The sequence below is a fragment of the Ictalurus furcatus genome, chromosome 9 (assembly GCF_023375685.1).
Source record: "Ictalurus furcatus strain D&B chromosome 9, Billie_1.0, whole genome shotgun sequence".
NCBI classification, from domain to species: Eukaryota; Metazoa; Chordata; class Actinopteri; order Siluriformes; family Ictaluridae; genus Ictalurus; species Ictalurus furcatus.
The window spans coordinates 21461131-21481142 of NC_071263.1; the positions used below are offsets into that span (position 1 = coordinate 21461131).

The window sequence follows — 20012 nt, forward strand, 5'->3', positions numbered from 1 at the left end:
ATTTGAATCAGTTAAAATGTGTTATATAATCCCCTGTTCTTTAGTTACACAATACAATCTGTCTATGAGTCAACAATGAAACAAACGATCATCTTTTTTTAAGTAATTCACTGGACATCGCCTTTTTTTTAAACAAATTTTTAACATCTCACTCAACCATCATCCTCATTTCATGACCACACACATAGTGTATATGCTTTCATGGTCATATCTAATTAGGTGAATGGTAATACATGAGGCTTTAAAAGGAGCTTTCCTGCTCTCCAGCAGGTTTCGTGCATTTAATCCTGGCTACAGGGTTTGCAAATTTGTTCACCCAAAGCGTAAGTGCAGTGAGCCTTGAACTAATGATAATGACATCAAACAAAGAAAATGAGGCCTCTTCGTCCAAATATAGCGAAGGGCAGCAGTGACTTCATTCAGTGAGGAAATGAACTGAGATTGCAAGGCGAGACATCTGGTCTGAGGCGTGCACGTGTGCCAGCGTGAGAGTCAGCCAGGTGTCTCTCACGAAGACGGGTGGGGAAAAGGTCATTACAACACACTCACAATGTTTTTCAGTATAGCCTTGCTGTAGGAACAGTACTGATGCATTTACCAGCTGAGAAATGGATCAATTGCTGGATCCAGTGCTTTATTTTGTTATAGTATTATATTTTTGCATTGTTGGGGTTTAACTTTCTTCAAGTGGCCTGGGTTTCTCAACATACAGTATATAGATGTGCTGATACTTGCCCCAGGTTATAATTTCTATGACAAAATTGAAGAAAAATGTGCATTGGTCTCAGAAAAACTATTGGATGTCTCTGTAGCTGAATTCTGGCAAACCGCCAAAAAAAGAAAGAAAAGCGAACGAATCAGAAATCGGTTTAAAAATTTGCTTTTAACATACTTTGACACCTTAACTTTAAGCAACAAAATGAAAAATATTTCACCAAATTGACATGGAAATGTGTTATTTACTGTGTAACCTTACCTCAGATATCATCCTGCAAAGATCCTGTTGGGTAAGGAGCCAGGAGCAAGTGGTGGTAAAAGCAGTCAGCTTGCCTAAAAGTGATCTAAAACTTTACTAGCCAAGTGTGATTTCAGTGTTGAATGTCAGGCTTTGATCAAATTTTTGGACATTTACATGCTGTAGTGAAAGAAACATAAGCCTAATCAGTTCAGATTGTAATCAGACACTGGCTGTCAGAATGTCCCGTGATGAACCGACACAGCAATCGGATTGCGGTCTTTAAATGCAATTGTCTCCATTTTCACTTTTGGGGGTAACCAGACCTTAAAATTCAGGTTGTGATATGTGCAAATGAGAAACATATTTGAGTTCGGTGATTTTCAGAGCTGTGTGTAGTCATAAATGTCCAAATTTTTACCATGTGAAGGGTTTTCCCCAGCCCTGTGTATGTTCAGGAATTATGCAACATATTTCTTTTAGCTTGTCACCAGACAGATAATGATAGAGTACCTTACTACTGTGTCTAATGTCCCAGAAATGTAGGCATATACAAGTCTCAGGTAAATCCCACAGGTTTTTTTTTTTTGCCTACAGACTGTATGCAGAGTTTTGGGTTAAACACACGCAGTCAGAAGAGGGTTCTTATAGTCTGCAGATCAGCTCTCCAGATAAACAATTAGTTGTACGTGGCATTTCTTGTATAATACATGCTTATCTCATACCTGTCAGGTTAGAATGGCACCAGTGTCTTGAGATTTTAATCCAGTTTTCCACTGAGTAGGTGCAACATTCCTAGTATATTCAGAGTGTATTATTGTGGTTCACTTGCTTTAACTGATGTCCAGTGATTTTGCAGAATGGTCTAAGTGTCCCAGAGTTCCATCATGCTTGTCTCGACAAAGTCACACACAGATTTGGCCCTGTACATCCTGGTACATGGAGGCTCAATGTTGTGTTCTGCTTGGACATCACACACAAAAGGCAACCACAAAATCTTTCCAACAGTCTGATCATCCAGTTTAAGTTATTTTCATCCAGGTGATTATATCTAGTAGTACACAATACAGTAATTTCAATACATCAGTACTAAATCATGGTCTGTGGTTTGTTCGCTTGTCTGAGGCCGTATTATTTTCACTATTATTTTACCCGGTCGTTTACTTTGCACACTTACTCACAATGAAACGTCCTGGAAATTATTACGAGAAATTTGTTGCAGTTGATGAGCAGGGCTGTTTGCAGCTAATTTTTGATAATCGTGCAGCTATTAAATGTAAAACATTTTGATTGCAGTTATTAGCTAATTGCAGAACACAAACACAATAACATGAGAGCATCCTGTTTTTCAAATTAGTCAAAATTATGTTAAAATGATACCATCAGCCTGGTAGGGTCTGTTACCAAAATATTTGACGTAATATAGATGAGGTGCATTTTTCCATGTTCTTGCTCTCTCGCATGCTGTGCTGAAGTAGTCGCATTATCCTCTCTCATTTATTCTTTCATTTGCTGGGAATATGGAAGGCTGATAAAGGCTGAGTATGGATTAGCGAATGACGTTATGCATTTTAGAACTGTGGGTTTCATGTACCAAGTTTGGTGAATCATTATGTGAAAAGATGTCTGGAGGCAAAGAATCTATTCAGTGACTTGAGACATTTTGTTCTGTTTTTTTTTTTTTTTTTTTTTGGCTTTGCACTAGTACACTAAAAAGTGTGGAAAATGGCAATTTAGCCATAACCAACCTGAGGATTTTCATTTTGACTTTATAATTCAATGAATTCAAAGCTGAATCACTCGTGTATGTTTTTTTTTTTCAGGACCCAGGTTAGACGAGGTTCTCCTGAGGTCACTCTGCAACAGACTGGTTCAGGACAGTCTCATGTCTCCAGGACTGTCAAGCGTTATCCTTCATCTACAGCACCCATAACCTCAAATGCTCTGCCTATTGCAAACGGACACAACCATGGACACACGCACACTCAGCATGTCACCTACTCTAATGGCCAGCCACATACCTCCAGCAACACAGTGACTCCAACAGGTTAAAACACACACACACACACACACACACACAGTGTCTCCAGCAGGTTATAATCTACTTATTCTATCAGATAACACTTTACTGAAGGGCAGTGAGAACTACATAAGCCTGTCATGACAACTGATATAAACCTACCTACAAGAATATTCCAACAGGTGTCAGCCATCATAAAGGCTGATTTATGAAACAGCATCAATGTTATGTCATTATGCAAGTCTGTCTCTTGACATCGAGTGAAGTAAGTATATAGCCATTTTTGTTTTTGTTATATAATATGCTTTTTGTACACACACACACACACACACACACACACACACATATGGCATTAACTCCACAAGACCTCTGAAAGTGTGCTGTGGTATCCAAGACATTTTAAGTCCTGTAAGCTGTGAGTTGGGACCTCCATGGTTCAGACTTGTTTGTCCAGAACATCCCACAGATACTCGATCGGATTGAGATCTGGGGAATTTGGAGGCCAAGTCAACATTTGAACTTTTGTCATGTTCCTCAACCATTCCCGAACAATTTCTGCAGTGTGGCAGGGTGCATTATCCTGCTGAAAGAAGCCACTGCCATTAGGGAATACCGTTATCATGAAGGTGTGTACTTGGTTTGCAACAATGTTTAGGTAGGTGGTATGTGACATAGTAATATTCACATGAAAGCCAGGACCCAAGATTTCCCAACAGAACATTGCCCAGAGCATCACACTACCTCCTCCGGCTTGCCTTCTCCCCATAGTGCATCCTGGTGCCATCTCTTCCCCAGGTAAATGACGCACACACACATGGCCTCCACATGATGTAAAAGAAAACGTGATTCATCAGACCAGGCCACCTTCTGCCAATGTTCCATGGTCCAGTTCTGATATTCACGTGACCATTGTAGGTGCTTAAAGTGGTGGACAGGAGTCACCATGGGCACTCTGAGTGGTCTGTGGCCACACAGCCCCATACACAGCAAGCTGTGATGCACTGTGTGTTCTGACCTCTTTTTATAATAGCCAACATTAACCTTTTCAGCAATTAGTGCTACAGTAGCTCTTCTGTGGAATAAGACCACATGGGCTAGCCTTCACTCACCACACACCTCAGTGAGCCTTGGGCACCCATAGCATTGTCTCCGGTTCACTGGTTGTCCTTCCTTGGACCACTTTTGGTAGGTACTAACCACTGCATCCCAGGAACACCCCACAAGACCTGCTGTTTTACACATCCTCAGAGGAACCACGAATGGAACAATGTACCAGGACATATTACCTTTGTTAATGGTTATGAATACATACTTTATTCATATTTATAAGTACAAAGACAAAAGACATTATGTGTGTAAAGTTGAAGTGGATATATGTACTGGAAGTATATTAAATAACAAAAACAAATGTGTCTGAATACTTATTTCCCTTCATTGGAAATGTTATATCTATTTTAACATTATAGTTGACCAAAGCAGCCTTTATGCCTGGAATATGTGTTTAAAAATGTTTATGTAAGTTTATGTCAGTTGTCATGAAGGGCTTATGTAGGTGTAGCCTTCGGAACACTGCCTTTCAGTAAAATGTTAGCGTCTGTCACACAAACACATAGGCACACACGCACACACATAGGCGCGCACACACACACACACACATGGAAGCCTTCTCCATGGAGCTGATTTGTGTTTAGATACACTGGAAACTCTTGTTAATTGAGACTGTTAATATGTCCACATGGAAATTTGTGCCCAAATAAGCACATACAAACATAAACAGAGACATGAAAACACTCGTTTATCACTGTCATCTTAACATAGTTGCAAACAAACACATGTCATGCACGCTCTTCATTTAAATCAAGTGTTACACTAGGGGGAAAAGTTCCGCTCCTTGATTTTCGTCACACAAATACACACAAGGTGTGTTTGATGTCTTACTCCTAGTGCCTTAGGGCCATTTTTTTTTCTTCCCAACTTAGCACACGTGCGCTACACAAACCCCATAAACACTTTGAACCATTGCTTTGTACTTCAAAGCTTTTCCTTTGTCATCTACATCATAGCTAGGAAAGTTTTAAAGCAGCGTGTTCAATTAAAAGAAATAAAATCCTAATCAAATTAGTTCCAGAAAAAAAAAATGAATAAAGAATGACATGGGCATATGGACAGCATCTAACAACACCCTCAAATTATACTACAATGGCAATGTTTAACAAGTTCAATCCTCACAAACATTCCAAGAGATCCCTGCTTTCAAACGTCTGTTTTTCCATCATTTACAAGGCAACGGGAGTTGAACAGGTTCCCACCATTACACAAGACTTCCCTTCCAACTGCAAACGGACACACACACAGACATACACGTGCGCACGCTCGCACACGCCTTATCCTCGTGATGCTCTCTCTCTCACTCTATCTTGCTCTGGAGAGCTTTTGCAGTGACACATCCTTCCAGCTATCCAGACTCGTGTACACACACACTCGCACCCACACACACACTGACACGCATATGCACTTACACTGTTATAAACCTCCTGTTCTATCAGTATCCAGACAGGGAGAGTGTGACTTGTGAAGATGCAGCACTTCTTGTTTGTGTCTGTTCTGTGCTTTCAGCTCTTGCTTTCTCGTTGCCATTCTTCTCCGTTACCATTTTTAGGAGCAAACCTTACAGCTAATGTGGACCGTATCAAGATCGTCTTTACACCCATGGTGTGTAGGAGGATTTGCCATGGGGGGCAATGCTACAATAGCTGTGAGCGTGGAGATAAGACCACGGTGTACAGCGAGAACCAGGGCCCGCCGGCCAAGACCAACGGCTTCAGACTCTGTAAGTTTCTCATAGTCTCACAGCTTGTGCGTTTCTGAATTGCTTCTGAATTTCTCACAAGAGCATGTTTTGTCCTTGACAAAAAAAAAAAATCTTCCTCTTCTTTGAGATGCACTGAAATGAAACATTTTGTAGAGATTCCTTTCAGCATGCTATTAAAAAGTGAAAGAAAGGGAGAAAATCGGCTCTGTGATTGTGCACTGAGACCTAAGAGGTGTTTAGAGATGGGGAAACCACACACTCGTCCCACGCTCCCTCCTCTCTACCCCCTGCTTGCATGCGGTTTACACCTCGCTTTGAACCTCACCTTAACCATTTCATATCCTCAACAAAAGAAAAAGAAAGACAGGGGGCGGGAAAGAGAAGGAGAAAGGGCGCAAGATTTAACAGAGATTACATTAAAGCCACTTTTATCCACCTGCTTTAGCCCCGAGCCAGCATGGAGGGCCTGAGGAGCGGCAACAATGCTGAGCTGCCTCTCCTAACAGCTCAATCCGCTTTACAGGGAAATCTCACACTCTCCCACTGGATCTGTGTGTGGTTAATGAAGCACATTTCATACACCAGAGCTCAGTTAACACCAATGGACCGTTTAATGCCCAGCCAAGTCCTTTTTATCACTGGTGAGAACATACTTGTAGTATAGAGCCGTGACTCAATGCGGCTTGTAGCTGTTTCTTCTCTTTTTTCAATACCATGACATTGGACTGATTCAAAGAAGATGCAGATAATTTTTATGAATTTATTTGTAACTGTATATGTAGAACTACAGTCCACTCCGAAACTATTGGAAAGGTAATGCCAATTAAATTGGTTTTTGCTACAGAATGAAGACATTTGGATTTGAGATCAAAAGATGAACATGAGAAGAGGGTTTAGAATTTCAGCTTTTATTTCATGGTATTTATATGTAGCTGTGTTAAATGACATATAACATAACGCATTTTTTATCAGACCACAATTTGTAGGCGAGCAAAAATATTGTACCGCGTGACTGACCGGTGTTTCTTGTTGCCCAGGTGTGTCCTGTTAGATTCATTGTATAAACAATAAATAGCTCTGAACATCTACTTTTGATTTTAGACTTCAGTTTCTCATTTGAAGACTGCATTTGTTGTTAAAAGGATAAGCCACTATGAAGATCAGAGAGCTGTATATGGGAGAAAAGCAAGCCGTTTTGAAGCTGATAAAAGAGGGAAAATCAATCAGAGGTATTGCACAAACATTGGGCATAGCCAATACAACAATTTGGAATGTCGTGAAAAAGAAAGAAAAAACAGTGGTGTACTGAGCAACAGACAGCGAATAGGTCGGCCAAGGAAAACAACAACAGCTGATGACAGAAATATTGTGAGAGCTGTGAAGAAAAACCCCAAAACAACAGTGACATCAGCAAGAACCTCCACAGGGCAGGGGTTAAGGTACCACAATCGTTCAAAGAAGACTTTGAGAGCAGAAATATAGAGGCCATACCACAAGATGCAAAGCACTCATTAGCAGTAAGAATTTGAAAGCCAGATTGGAATTTGCAAAGAAATACCGAGATGAAAATCAGAGAGCTCAGAAAGGTTCCCAAAAGGTTCTGGAACCAAGATTTATCTCTACCAAAGTGATGGAAAGGACAAAGTGTGGAGGAAGAAAGGATCTGCTCATGACCCAAAACATACACGCTCATCTGTGAAACATGGTGGAGGTAATGTCATGGCTTGGGCTTGTATGGGTGCTTCTGGAACAGGCTCAGTAATCTTTATTGATGAGATAACTCATGATGGTAGTAGCAGAATGAATTCAGAAGTTTACAGGAACATTTTGTCAGCCAGTTTACAGAGAAATGATTTCAAATTAATCAGGAGGAACCATTGAGAACTAAAGGGGCAGTTTAGTACTCTTTTCTGAGAGTGTAGTGTAGGAAAGGTTTATAATTAAGGGTCTGGACCCATGTCCTGGGTGTTAGAGCCTTTCTGGTGTGGAAACACTTTCTTGAAGGGTTCTGTGTAGAACCTTTAAGGGTTCCCTCTGAGGGAGAACTGAAATTTGATCTTAGTTACACATAGCCTGTGTCCAAATGATTTTGGAAATGTGATTCATTTGCTTGAATTAGCAATCCATAAACAAATCATTTTCCAGATTTATGCTAATCTTAAAGGAAAAATCCACCCTGAATGACTTATAATTAACATCAGTTGTTCAGTGGTATCCAAAATGAAACTTCTTTCATTGACATCTTGGTCTATTTTTTCACTTTGGTTAATGGGTTCCTTTATTACCTACAATGCCGTGTGTCTACCTGCTGATAGTGGTGCCAGTGGGAAATAGCTACAAATAGAGAACGATGCAGCAGCTCTTTAATCCTTTAGCCTGTCCAGCTCTCTGACCTCCTTATCTGTACACTCTACTCAAACAGATAAGGTTCCAAAGCTTCAAATTTCATGATACTACCATTGTCAACACCATCGTTCTTGTAGATCTCTTTTTAGATCTCTGACTAGCTGAGTCAAGTCTCCGCCATAAGTCAGTGAGACTGTGCCATATAGATGCATTCAGTTCTGGAAATATGAGTGCAACATTTGCTGTCTCCTTTACTTCTACATTGGATTTCTCGTTAATATTAAATTAAATGTCCCTTGAAAATGGTGAGTGAGTGAGTGCTCTTTTGTTTTTGATAGGCTAACAGCGAAATCTGACTGTTATTACTTATAATATTAAGTATCATTGTAGCTGCACTAGCATTGTCCTCCTGTGACATTTGCATGGCAGACACCATCTAACTTCATATGGGAATAACGAAAATACAGAACCAAACCAAATTAGCAATAGAATCTCTATTCACATCACAGATATTTCAATATAAACACATTTAATGCGCGTCAGTGTGAAGGGCTCCTTTAATAGTAGCTGTTTGGAACATGTCGGGCTGCTTTAAACACTTTCACAGCTTGGAAGTATTGAACGTTGGAAAGTACATTCCTGGCACCTGCCAACATCTGAGAGATGACCTGAGTTATATTTTTATCCTTGTTCTAATATTGAGCTTCCTCAGATACAGCATTTGATGTTGCTGGTGTAATACATGTACTATTAGGAATGTAAGGTGGCATCTCCTGTTGGTATGTGGAGAATTTCAGGCACTCATTCCTGCATAGGTGGTGAGTCAACTGTCACATGTCCTGATGTTTAATATTTAGACCAGTGAAATCTGGAAACTGTGTAATGTCACACCCACATGCACATATAAATAAAAGACACAAATAATTGTGCTTGATGAATATGGAATCGTCAACAATAAACAAGGATTGGACTTTACAATGCTAACTGCATGATGAGACCTGGCTATGAAACACAGAAATATCAGATATAAATAGACAATCTAATTAAGTGCTAAAAGCAAACAGGTGAGCACAATAGGTAACAGACCAATGACAGGACAGTGGCACAGGACCAAAACCCAAACAAATGCACAAAGCAAAACAAACAATAGCATGGACAACGAATGACAACTGTGAGTTGAGAGAGGGAATTTGTAACAGTGGTCTCTTCCAGGATTGCCATACCCCCATTCACAAGGTTCACTGCCATATTGCCATACCCCCATTCACCCTCAGGGAGAGTTCACTGAATGGTGTGATGAGGATGAAAATGATGTTAATCACATGCTATGGCCTTCACAGTCACCAGATCTCAACACAGTTGAACAGTTATGGGAGATGTTGGCGAGACACTGCTGTCCACCACTATAATCAAACAACAGTTGAGAGAATATCTTTTGGAAGTATGACATTCATTTCTCCAGTACAGTTCTGGAGACTTGTAGAATCTATGCCGAATATTTTTACTCAGACACTAAGACACTATGTTGTTTTTCCTTTAATTTGTCTCCTGGTCTTTCACAGACAGGTTGTTTCAATTCTTTGCCTTTTTTCTCTTTCTATTTTGCCACACTACAACTATTATCTCAAAAATATGTTTAAACAGTATTGATCAAATGAGGAGAACATATGCGTTTTTGCGGTCAGAACTATTTTCACTGTTTTTTGTTGACTACAAAGGCCCTTCCTTTTATTGCTTCTTTGAAGTCTGACTGCAAGTGGGTTCAGTTTACTGGGCTTGGATTCCCCGGTCACAGGTATATAGGGCACAGGCACTGCTGACAGAAGAAAAAAGAGAATTAAAGAAGCTCTGTGAAACCACAGCTGTTCATCTGTATCGTTCCATTCTTGCTCTCCATGACTGCAAAAATGAGTCTGGTTTGTGATGGTTTTGTCTGTTCAAAAGAAGATCTGGCATGTAGCTTGAAATATTTTGGTGTTTATACACTACTAGTGGTTATGTAATTTGCTTATTAAACAAAATTAATAGCAATTAAAATATCAGTGACTTCACATCACAGAACATGTGGTTATTGGTCTGTAAGTTCAGTCATGACACTGTTTGGATATTAAAATACAGGAAGTTTTTACTGGTTCTTAGGAAAGCCTAAAGGGAGCAGAGGTCAAGCCAGTACCGTCTTCCCACTAATATGAGGACCACCTTAATGTGTTTTTCCTGAGGGTAAATTTTAGAGTGCATAAATCCCCATTCAAATGAATGTTCAAGACCAAGAGGTCATGAACAGTTCAGGAGCTTTGCTGCCCAAAGAAAAGCTCATTATATTCCTCTGTTTGCAAGTATTTAAAAAGCTTTTCTGACGAAATAAATTTTGCCCTATTTGTAGGTTGAGATTTCCAAAGTATCCTCACACTCATTTCTTATCTTCTAGTTTTCTGTCAGATTCCGTGCTTGAATGGAGGACGGTGTATTGGGCAAAATGAATGCTGGTGCCCATCAAACGCCACAGGAAAATTCTGTCACCTTCCAACTCCGACTCCCAGCAAACCCTCACAGGGCCGACAACCCAACAGCAACAGAGTGCAGAACGGCTCATCTCACACTGTCTACACCCTGCCCCTGTCTAACCAGCAAGGTAAAGGCAGAACAATCATGGTCCCAATGTGGCTGTGCCTTTTACATACTGTTACATCTTAATACATTTCGTAAGAGAATTAAAGAGGAAGGAATGCAGCATCTGCTAACATCCTGCTGTTCATGCTTTTAGACAAATTTGTAAGTTTACACAGTTTGTGTTCCCATGTATGACATAATTTTTTATTACTTGGATTTAGGTTTACAGAAATCAGAAATTGTTGAAAAAGTCAAATATTAATGGTTATATCTGGATCTCGTTTTGTGCACATGTTTTATGTGGCTCATATTGTTCGCAGAGTGTTCCTTGTTCAGCAAACTCATTACGAATATGGAAACCAGAATGCGTCTCACCAACGCCATGTCCATGTCTATGCTAACAAAGAACACCTGTCACTTTCAATTCCAAAAAATTAAAATATTCTTCCCCTAGAAAAAAAAAAAAATATATATATATATATATATATATATATATATATATATATATATATATATATATATATATATCACTCTTACCTGCTTTCTTTTCTTTGTCCAGCATTAAGTAGATGCAGAAGCTCTCGTGTGGCCTTCAATCCTCTGCATTCCGTTCTCATTTGCTTATTGACCTTTATGCTGTGTTTTAATAAGTCTAATTCAGTGGCAGGGATCACATCTGGCCACTGTTACATCACTGTACAAGCATCTCAGGCTTTGTGTAGCAACTGAATCAGAACCATTAAAGAGCTTCTTCTGTACTGTGTAATACAAGAAGTTGAGTGTACACTTGAATAAGTGATTTCTGAAAAGTATGGGCATGTCAGATTTCCCTCAGGCACTAGATGGTCAAGGGAGGCATATTACCTACTGCTTACTGGTCCAAGCAGTCATTTATGTTTTTACTTGATTCAGTATTTCTATAATATAATAATGGTGTATAGCAATATGAGTCAATAACTGTGTGTGGAATTATCATTGCATCAGTATGTTACATTGTTTTTCATTAATAGATGAGTCGTGTTATGTTCATAAACTTCCTATATAGTCATAATGTTATGACTGTTTCTCTGTTTTTGTAGCCTCCCTTTTACCCTCGCTGGTGAATGTGCATGTCCAGCACCCACCAGAAGCTCAATTTCAGATCCACCAGGTTGCACGGGTCAAACCGGGCCAAACAGTTGAAACAGGACACTCAGTACAACAGCGCTCTCAGCCTGGCAATAATCATATCAATGCCAATGGGAATGGCAATGGGCAGAACAGCGTGCGCAGCACTGGGCACAACAATGGACAGAACCACCACAGGCTACATATTAACCTAAATGGACATGTGGGGAGGTGTTTCCAGGAAACAGTTGATGGAAAGGTATGTCAAGTATACAAATTAAGACTGGACTGACTGAAAGTACGCAAAGTACAGATGCATTTAAGTTGTGGTACTCATGACTTGTCATGGTCTCAGGATAATTATCATGTACTGTTTCAGCACGAATGAACGTTAGTGTGTCAGTATTTTGATACAACACAGTCTTTATAATTGCATAAGGTAACAATTTCCTTCAAGGTTCTCAATTGGCTTGAGTTACTTGGCCTCAGCTCAATTCTCATTGAACCCTACTGAATATTTTCCCTGTCTCTGAGTTCACCTCCTCTTGTCTCAGTTATAATTTGGACTCAGTATAGATGGTCCTGATTACAACACTCAGACATGTCTCAGTACAGTACTTGTATTCCATAAGAGCCACAGGTGTTTGGATGGTTACGCAGAGTCTGTTTATAAGGCATTTCCGAAACTCATGGTCATAATCCAAAGCAGATATCAGAGCATGGGAGGTCAGCTTAGACTGTTCTGTAATCCAAATGAAGAAACAATGGTAAGCTAAGTCAATACATGATAAATTAAACATATGACAAACACAAGAAGCAGTAATATACACAGAGCAGGAAAACATCTCAGCATATAAAGGGAAACAAAGATACAGATGCTACAATTAGATACAGGTGAATCTAAAGATGAGGGGCATAGCCCAGGCAAGGCCAAAGGAGTCTAGATTAGCCAGTCCACCTAGTGGCATGTTTTTGAGAGTTGGGAGGAAACTGGAATGCCTGGATGAAACCCACATGGTCATGGGGAGATTATGAAAACCTCTGCACAGACAGTAACCTGAGCTCAGCTTGGAACCAGAGACAGTGGAGCTGTGAGGCGGCAACACTACCCGCTGTGCCTCTGCAAATTATTGAATTATTTTAAATGCTATTTGGGCAAGATATTGCAGTCCTCATTTACTGAAATTCATATTAACTCGATTTATTGCACAGCATTTTGACTGTTTTTCTTGAGATGCTCTATATAAATCAAGCTGACCTGACTTGACTCACAAACCTAGCCAGTAAACAAAAATGAGAACAAGTTAAGAATAATTTTGTCCAAATTTAATGTGAAGCACGTATGGAGCTTGTGCACACATAGTAAGCTTTAGTGTTTTAATATAAACTGTATTAATGAATGTAAAACACTAATAAAAAAAACTTCAAATGTACTATAATATATAATATAGCATACTATATTTTCATAGGGGTAATTTTGCCAATTCCTCTAATCATCAAAAACTCCATCACATGCCCAAATCTCTTTCTTCTAATGTTTTATTGCTCTGAATCACAACCAAGGACTTAGTGAAAGTTCATTCAGACATTGCAATGACACCAATTTATTTTCTAAAACAGAAACATACAGTAGCTAGTATATGTTGCTGTCAGACAGGAAGGAAGCTCTGCTTCTGATTTACTCTGCAATTGGAATTTATGCACCCTGTGAAGTTTAGCACTCTCAGATTCCAGTCACATTAGCAGAGGTGTAATCATTTGGGGCCAAAAGGCTAGACACTGTTCGGCAGAGGATCCAACTGGAATGTGGTAAAGAGACAAGCTATAACAAACATGATCCTTCAATGCAATATTATACAGCACATAAGGTTATATATTTTTCATTTGCTATGGTCTCAGTTTCCAAACCAAGCATTTTTGTGTGCAAGCCTTAAACTCTATTAGATAAATGGAGCATGAGTAGTCTGAATTGTAAGCTTATAAAAGATTTGGCTGAAGAACAGTACATTCCGTATTTGTCTCTTAATTGTCTCTGTCTGACCTATTAGTAGTCTTGACAAGAACAGAACATACTGAATGCAAAATGACTCAGCAGTTTTTCAATTTAGGATAAATTCATATTCAGGCATGTTTACTGGGACTAGAGACATGGTGCCAATGCCCTAGTAGTATAGCTGACATAACAGTGACCTGGCTTCCAAAGTCCCATAAATCTGAAATAAATTCAGATCCTAATCTCACAGTTAGCTCAGATCCATGAGCAATGTGCCAGGGGAGGAGAGAGAGTGGAAAAAAAGAGACTGCTTTTGTCCTCTCTAACCGGACTCAGCTGCTCCTCATCTTTTTTGTTTTAAATGTGACGAGGCACATGTGTAAGCCTTTTTAAGCACAGCACACATTTCGCATTTAGGTATCAGAAGGAAGGAAGGATGCTGAAAGAAAAGGAGATTTGTGATGATACTGGCTGGGTTTTCTGCAACTCCTCTGATGCTAGAACAGGCCTGGGTTTCATAATATACTTCAACTGCCTGTTCCAAAACCTTTTGTCACATTCATTCCCTTGAAAAGACCCTTGTGTTTGTTACGAAACATGAGTCGCTGGAATTTGTGCTATTGTATGTTTGTGTGATTATGTTGCAGTGTGGGAAGCCTCTGCCAGGTCTTACCAATCAGGAAGACTGCTGCGGCAGTGTGGGAGCGTCATGGGGTCTACACAAATGCACCGAGTGTCCCAGCAAACCGGGTGAGATACTCATACACTAAGGGCTAACACAAACTGTATGTCTGTCAGATGTCTCTATGGCTGAATTCTAGCCAGCTGCCAAAAAGAGAATCAAATTGATTTTTGTTTTTTTGATATATTTTGACACCTCTACTTAAAAATGTCACTACTATACATTTCACTAAGATGACATGGAAATGTTATTTACTTTTTAATCTTGTCTAGGCTTTCATCCTGCAAAGATCATGTTGATAAGGAGCCAGTTTAAATAAACACGGTGGTAAAAAACAATCAGTCTGCCCAAGATGCTAGCTAAAGCTGATTTAACATTGTGCAATTTCAGCTGTCTTTTAAGATTATCACACTATATGAGACGATCCCAATAAAATCTGGGCCAAATTCTATAACAGAGTGTGTAATAATGTGTTCTCCATGTCAGATTATATGATGAAGATTCATTAGCAATGGAGTTTAGAGAAAATTACTTTTCTTAAAAAGAAACATATTTCATTTCTTGATGGTCTGTAGTTTTCTGAACTATATATTGTAAAAAAGTAAAAAAAAAAAAAAAAAAATTTAAATCACCTTTTGAAGGATGTTTACAAGCCACCATAAATATATACCAAAATCCTCTTCTTCTGAGTTCACATTACTGAAGGTAGAGTGTGCATGTCGTATGTTTACTACCCCTTTCCCTTTCAAACAAGTTTGTGTTTTAGAAACTCAACAAGGCAACAAATCTAACCAGGCATTTCTTTGGATGAAGGCACCTTGGCAAAACCCACTGCTGTGAGATTGTTGAGCTTTGCTCAAGACAAGCAAGTGCCAACTCTTTCTCCAATCTGTAGTCCTTTTGAAAAGCCACAGTTTACACTCAGCCTGGTTTAGTTTGTGTATACAGAATGGAAGTTGACTGTTGGAAGAATTGCAGTGCTTCATGCTGTGTGGTACTAAATGGACAATGTGTGAGGCATGCTGTGCATGTTCTGTGCCTTAGTAGTTATACTTTTAGGTATTTGTTATACCTATTTATCTATATTACCTATAGATGTCCAGATAATGATAGGAATAAATGATCATTTACAACATTTTTGTGAAAAAAATGCTTCACAAAAAATAACAATAAAAATGTAAAAATACTTAAAAGAATTAAGATTAGGGGTGGGTTTAAGCATAGACACAACACATTTAGCTGTAATGATAAACTGGTTAGTGGAAATGCCTCAAAGAGATATGTAATACAAGACACTGGTCCCAATGTACTAATAAAGAAGGTGATTTGTATGTAATATGAGAGAATGCAGGTAGTGGCAATATTACAGGCCATCACATTATTCACTCCCCATATCCTTCACTTTTTCCCTTCAGGAAGAGGGAACATGCACTTGCACTTGTACATACTGACTACCAGACATACTGTAAGACCGTCATATTTGTTTCCTTATTAAGCATAGTCAGTAATCCGATGCAGACATCAGCTCACTGGTGGTGAGTCTTTAGATCATTGACAGATATTTACTCTCTTTTTTTCTGCCTGCCAGAAGTTCTTCATCTCCTAACTTTCCAGATGTGTCTCCACTCTCTGCTCTTTGAAGTTTAGATTTGCAGAAGTGTCCATCCATTCTCTCATTTTCAGTTTGTTTGGGAAGAACTCTGAACATCTGGTTTGGGAACGCTAGGAATGACATCACTGACTGTTGTGTTGTTGAATGTGTGCAGTGATTAGGAACAGTAAATGTCTGATAAGCGTTCACAAAGTCTATGGAATATACAGTATACAGTGGAGGGAAATAAGTATTGAACACAACAATTTTTTCAGTAAATGTATTTCCAAAAAGGTTATTCACATGATTTTTTTTTTTTACCAGACATCAGTATTAACTCAAGAAATCTGCCAATATAAAGAATTGGCAACATTAAAGTCCATAAATAAAGTTATGTGTAATAAAGTGGAATGACACAGGTAAAAAGTATTGAACATGCTAAGAAAAAGCAGTTCTCCAAGGCAAGGTAAGGCAAGGAACCAGCTTAAATCCGTAAGTAGTTAGAAAGTAATTATACCTCCTATCTATGCAAATTAACATCAGCTGGGTTAGTAAATTGATGGTCTATTAAAAGGCTTTTCGTTACCAAGGTGTCACACAAGAAACATCTCATGATAGGTAAAAGCAAAGAGCTCTCCAAAGACCTTCACAACCTTTTGGTTTCAAAACATATTGATGGATTCAGATACAGATGTATTTCAAAACATCTGAATCATCCAGTGAGCACCATTGGGGCCATTATCCGCAAGTGGAAGCAACATCACTCCATCATCAACCAGCCATGAGCAGGAGCTCCTGGCAAGATTTATGACCAGGGAGTCAGAAGAATAGTCAGAAGAGTACCCCAAGAGCCAAGGACCACTCGGAAAGAGCTCCAGAAACACTTGGAGGAAACAGGTACCATCATCACAGAGAAAACAGTAGGCAATGCACTCCACCGCCATGGCCTCTATGCATGTTCACCCCACAAGACTCCATTACTAAAGAAAAGACATGTTGAAGCTCATTTAAAGTTTGCTACAACAAATTTGGACAAGCCTATGAAATAATGGGAGAACGTAGTCTGGCCAGATGAGAGCAAAATTGAACTTTTTGGCTGTCATGTTTGGAGAAGAAATGGTGTTGCACATCGCCCTAAAAACACTCTACCAAACACTTCACCAAACAGTGAAGTTTGGAGGTGGAAGCATCATGGTGTGGGGCTGTTTTTCATCGCATGGTACTGGCAGACTTCATATAATTGAAGGAATGATGAATGGAGACCTTTACCAGGAGATTCTTGAGAAGAATCTGCTGCCATCCACCAGGTTGATGATGATGAGACGTGGGTGGACCTTCCAGCATGACAGCTATCCAAAGCATACAGCAAAGGAAACTCTCAACTGGTTTCAGAGAAAAAAATCAAGGTGTTAGAATGGCCCAGTCAATCACCTGACTTGAATCCAATTGAACAATATTAAAGACAATATGTTTAGAAGAATGGGCCAAAATCACACCTGAACACTGCGGCAGATTAATTTCTTCATACAGGAAGCTTCTTGAAGCTATCGTTACTAACAAAGGCTTCTCCACTAAGTATTAAATAAATTTCAGTTAGCATGTTCAGTACTTTCTTCCTGGGTCATTCCTCTTTATTACACATAACTTCATTTATGGACATTAATGTTTGGATTTCTTTATATGTGTGGATTTCTTGAGTTAATACCAAAGTCTGGTGAAAATTTCATGTGAATAGCCTCACTGGAAATATATTTACTGAAAAAAAATGTTGTCAGTACTTATTTCCCCACTGTACATTGCATTGTTTAGAAATAAAAATATAGTAAGTTGTAAGATCAGGAGTTAAATAAAGTGAGCTTAGGTTAATGTAAATGGAAAGCAGAACTGAGCTCTAGTATTATAATTTAATTGAAATGCAAATCATAGTATGGTATAATGCTGAAATAAATAATGATGATACAATGCAGATTCTAAAACCACCAAATTTAGTTAGATAGAAACAGACATATCAAAAACATATATTGCATAATTAATTCAGCAGTGCTGTTCCCACATTGGTGGTAATCATAAAAGAAATACGTCTCTTCCAATATATAAATCCCAGTTGAACACCTAAATAAGATATATTTTTAATTTGGTTAACATTGTTAATAGAAGGCCAAAGGTTAATAAAGGTGGTTTAGCTCTTACGATTTCCTTGTAACAAAAATACTCCCATTCTACAATAGTGCCAAGCCACCATGTTTTTGGCATGTGTTTTATTTTGAAAATGTTATCTTTATTTATCTCTGAGTAGAAGAGGCATTTTGGAGAGTGAAGAAGCGGTTATTAGGCACACGGTTTGTGGAGCAAGTGATGACAGTCAAGAGAGCTTGTCAGGAGGCTACGTCCTTGACAGTAGTTATGCATTACCATCTCAGATGTTGCGAATTCCGGGCTGTAATGAACACCAGGCAGAAATATCAAGAGAGATAAAGAGAGGGAGAAAGTGTGATAGAGAGAGACAAAGAGATCACATTCATGCCTTGGACCTGAGCCTCTGTTTTTTCTTGGATTCAAGCATCAGCTCCAGACTGAGGGACTTATCACTGCTCTTTATCTTCTCAGGTTTAGATGAGACTAAACGTATGCTCCTGTTTTGAATCTTAACATTCTTATCAAGGGATCACATTCTGGATTTTGTTGAAAGGTTAGCTGTTTCTAAGTTTTGAAATAAGGTCTTTAAGCTTGAGTGAGGCAAGAATATTTTGTCTTGGAGACAGTAAAAATAGACAGTGGATAGAGAAAAAGGAATAACATTAATATCCATGGGGATTGCGTCATTGTGCATTGCTGTGATTCCAACTGATTTAAGGAAGCCATTGAGGAGATTGATTGGCATGTCAGAGCGTTCCAGGTTAAATCTAATTGAATTGCTGGAGGGCTGTTTGTGTGTGTGCGCCAGCGGCTTAGCCAGTGTGACACAGTTTCACAGGCCAGATCACTGGTGCTACAGTCGACTTGATTTGGTCTCTCATGTCCACAGTACAGGGCCATGAAAGGTGACTGAGATACTGAGGTCAGTAAAAACTGGAAGCTTCCAGGTTCACAGATAAACTGTGAAAGACAAGGATTTTATTAGAGGAGACAAAACTGTTCTCAGCAGTTTGAACTTGTTTCCAAAAAGTACAAGTTTTCCAAAATAAACTGATATAATACACTAAAAAAGACTTCCATAGAAACTGTGAGCAAACTACTCCTAGTCCAGGCTTTTCATAAAATTGTTTTTAATTCTTTGGACTCTAAGGACATGTGTATATTACTTTGGAATGAACTTGTTTTCTTTGTTTTCAGTCATTACCAATATCTTTTCCACTGGACAGTGCCTAAGTAACCAATCATTTACTCTATATAATATGAGAGGAGCTATAAATAGTGTAAACCAATAGTGTAGACTAGTGATCAAAGTCTCTCTTAGTTGTCTTGAGTTATGAGGGTACGGATGGTTCTGTGTTTGGATTATGAATCATACCACTCCAATTTCCACTGTCTTGAAAAGTGCCATTAGAATTTGAAATTGATAGTGTTTTCAGTCTCATTTGTAGGGACATCTCTATGTATAGTATGTCCCCATGAAACACTCACCCTACAGTATGTGACTATGAAGGCCCATTTGTCTGTGTGCATCTGACACGGTGCTTTTTGGGTCATCACTTGGCCTTTTTTTTTTGCCAGTCAGCATAGACAGAGATCATGACCATCCCAAGGTCACAAATAAATAACACTTTCTACAGGACCCCATAAGCTATCACTGAAACAGTATGGGGCGAGAAGTGCCAGTCTGAATCCTGGTTCCTTCCTTCCAATCTAAACACTCTGCTATTTCTTAAGCTAAAATACATGTGTGCTGTTATTTA

At 39.0% G+C, this 20012-nt stretch overlaps 1 protein-coding gene across 1 annotated transcript in view; it reads left to right on the forward strand.

The window, feature by feature from the left end:
• LOC128613023 (latent-transforming growth factor beta-binding protein 2) overlaps positions 1–20012 on the forward strand; it is a 122379-nt gene that overhangs the window by 47924 nt on the left and 54443 nt on the right. The window contains exons 4-8 of the mRNA XM_053633555.1: positions 2779–3002; positions 5635–5805; positions 10562–10765; positions 11823–12109; positions 14491–14593. Coding sequence (XP_053489530.1) covers positions 2779–3002; positions 5635–5805; positions 10562–10765; positions 11823–12109; positions 14491–14593 — 989 coding nt within the window. The remainder of the gene's footprint in view (positions 1–2778; positions 3003–5634; positions 5806–10561; positions 10766–11822; positions 12110–14490; positions 14594–20012) is intronic.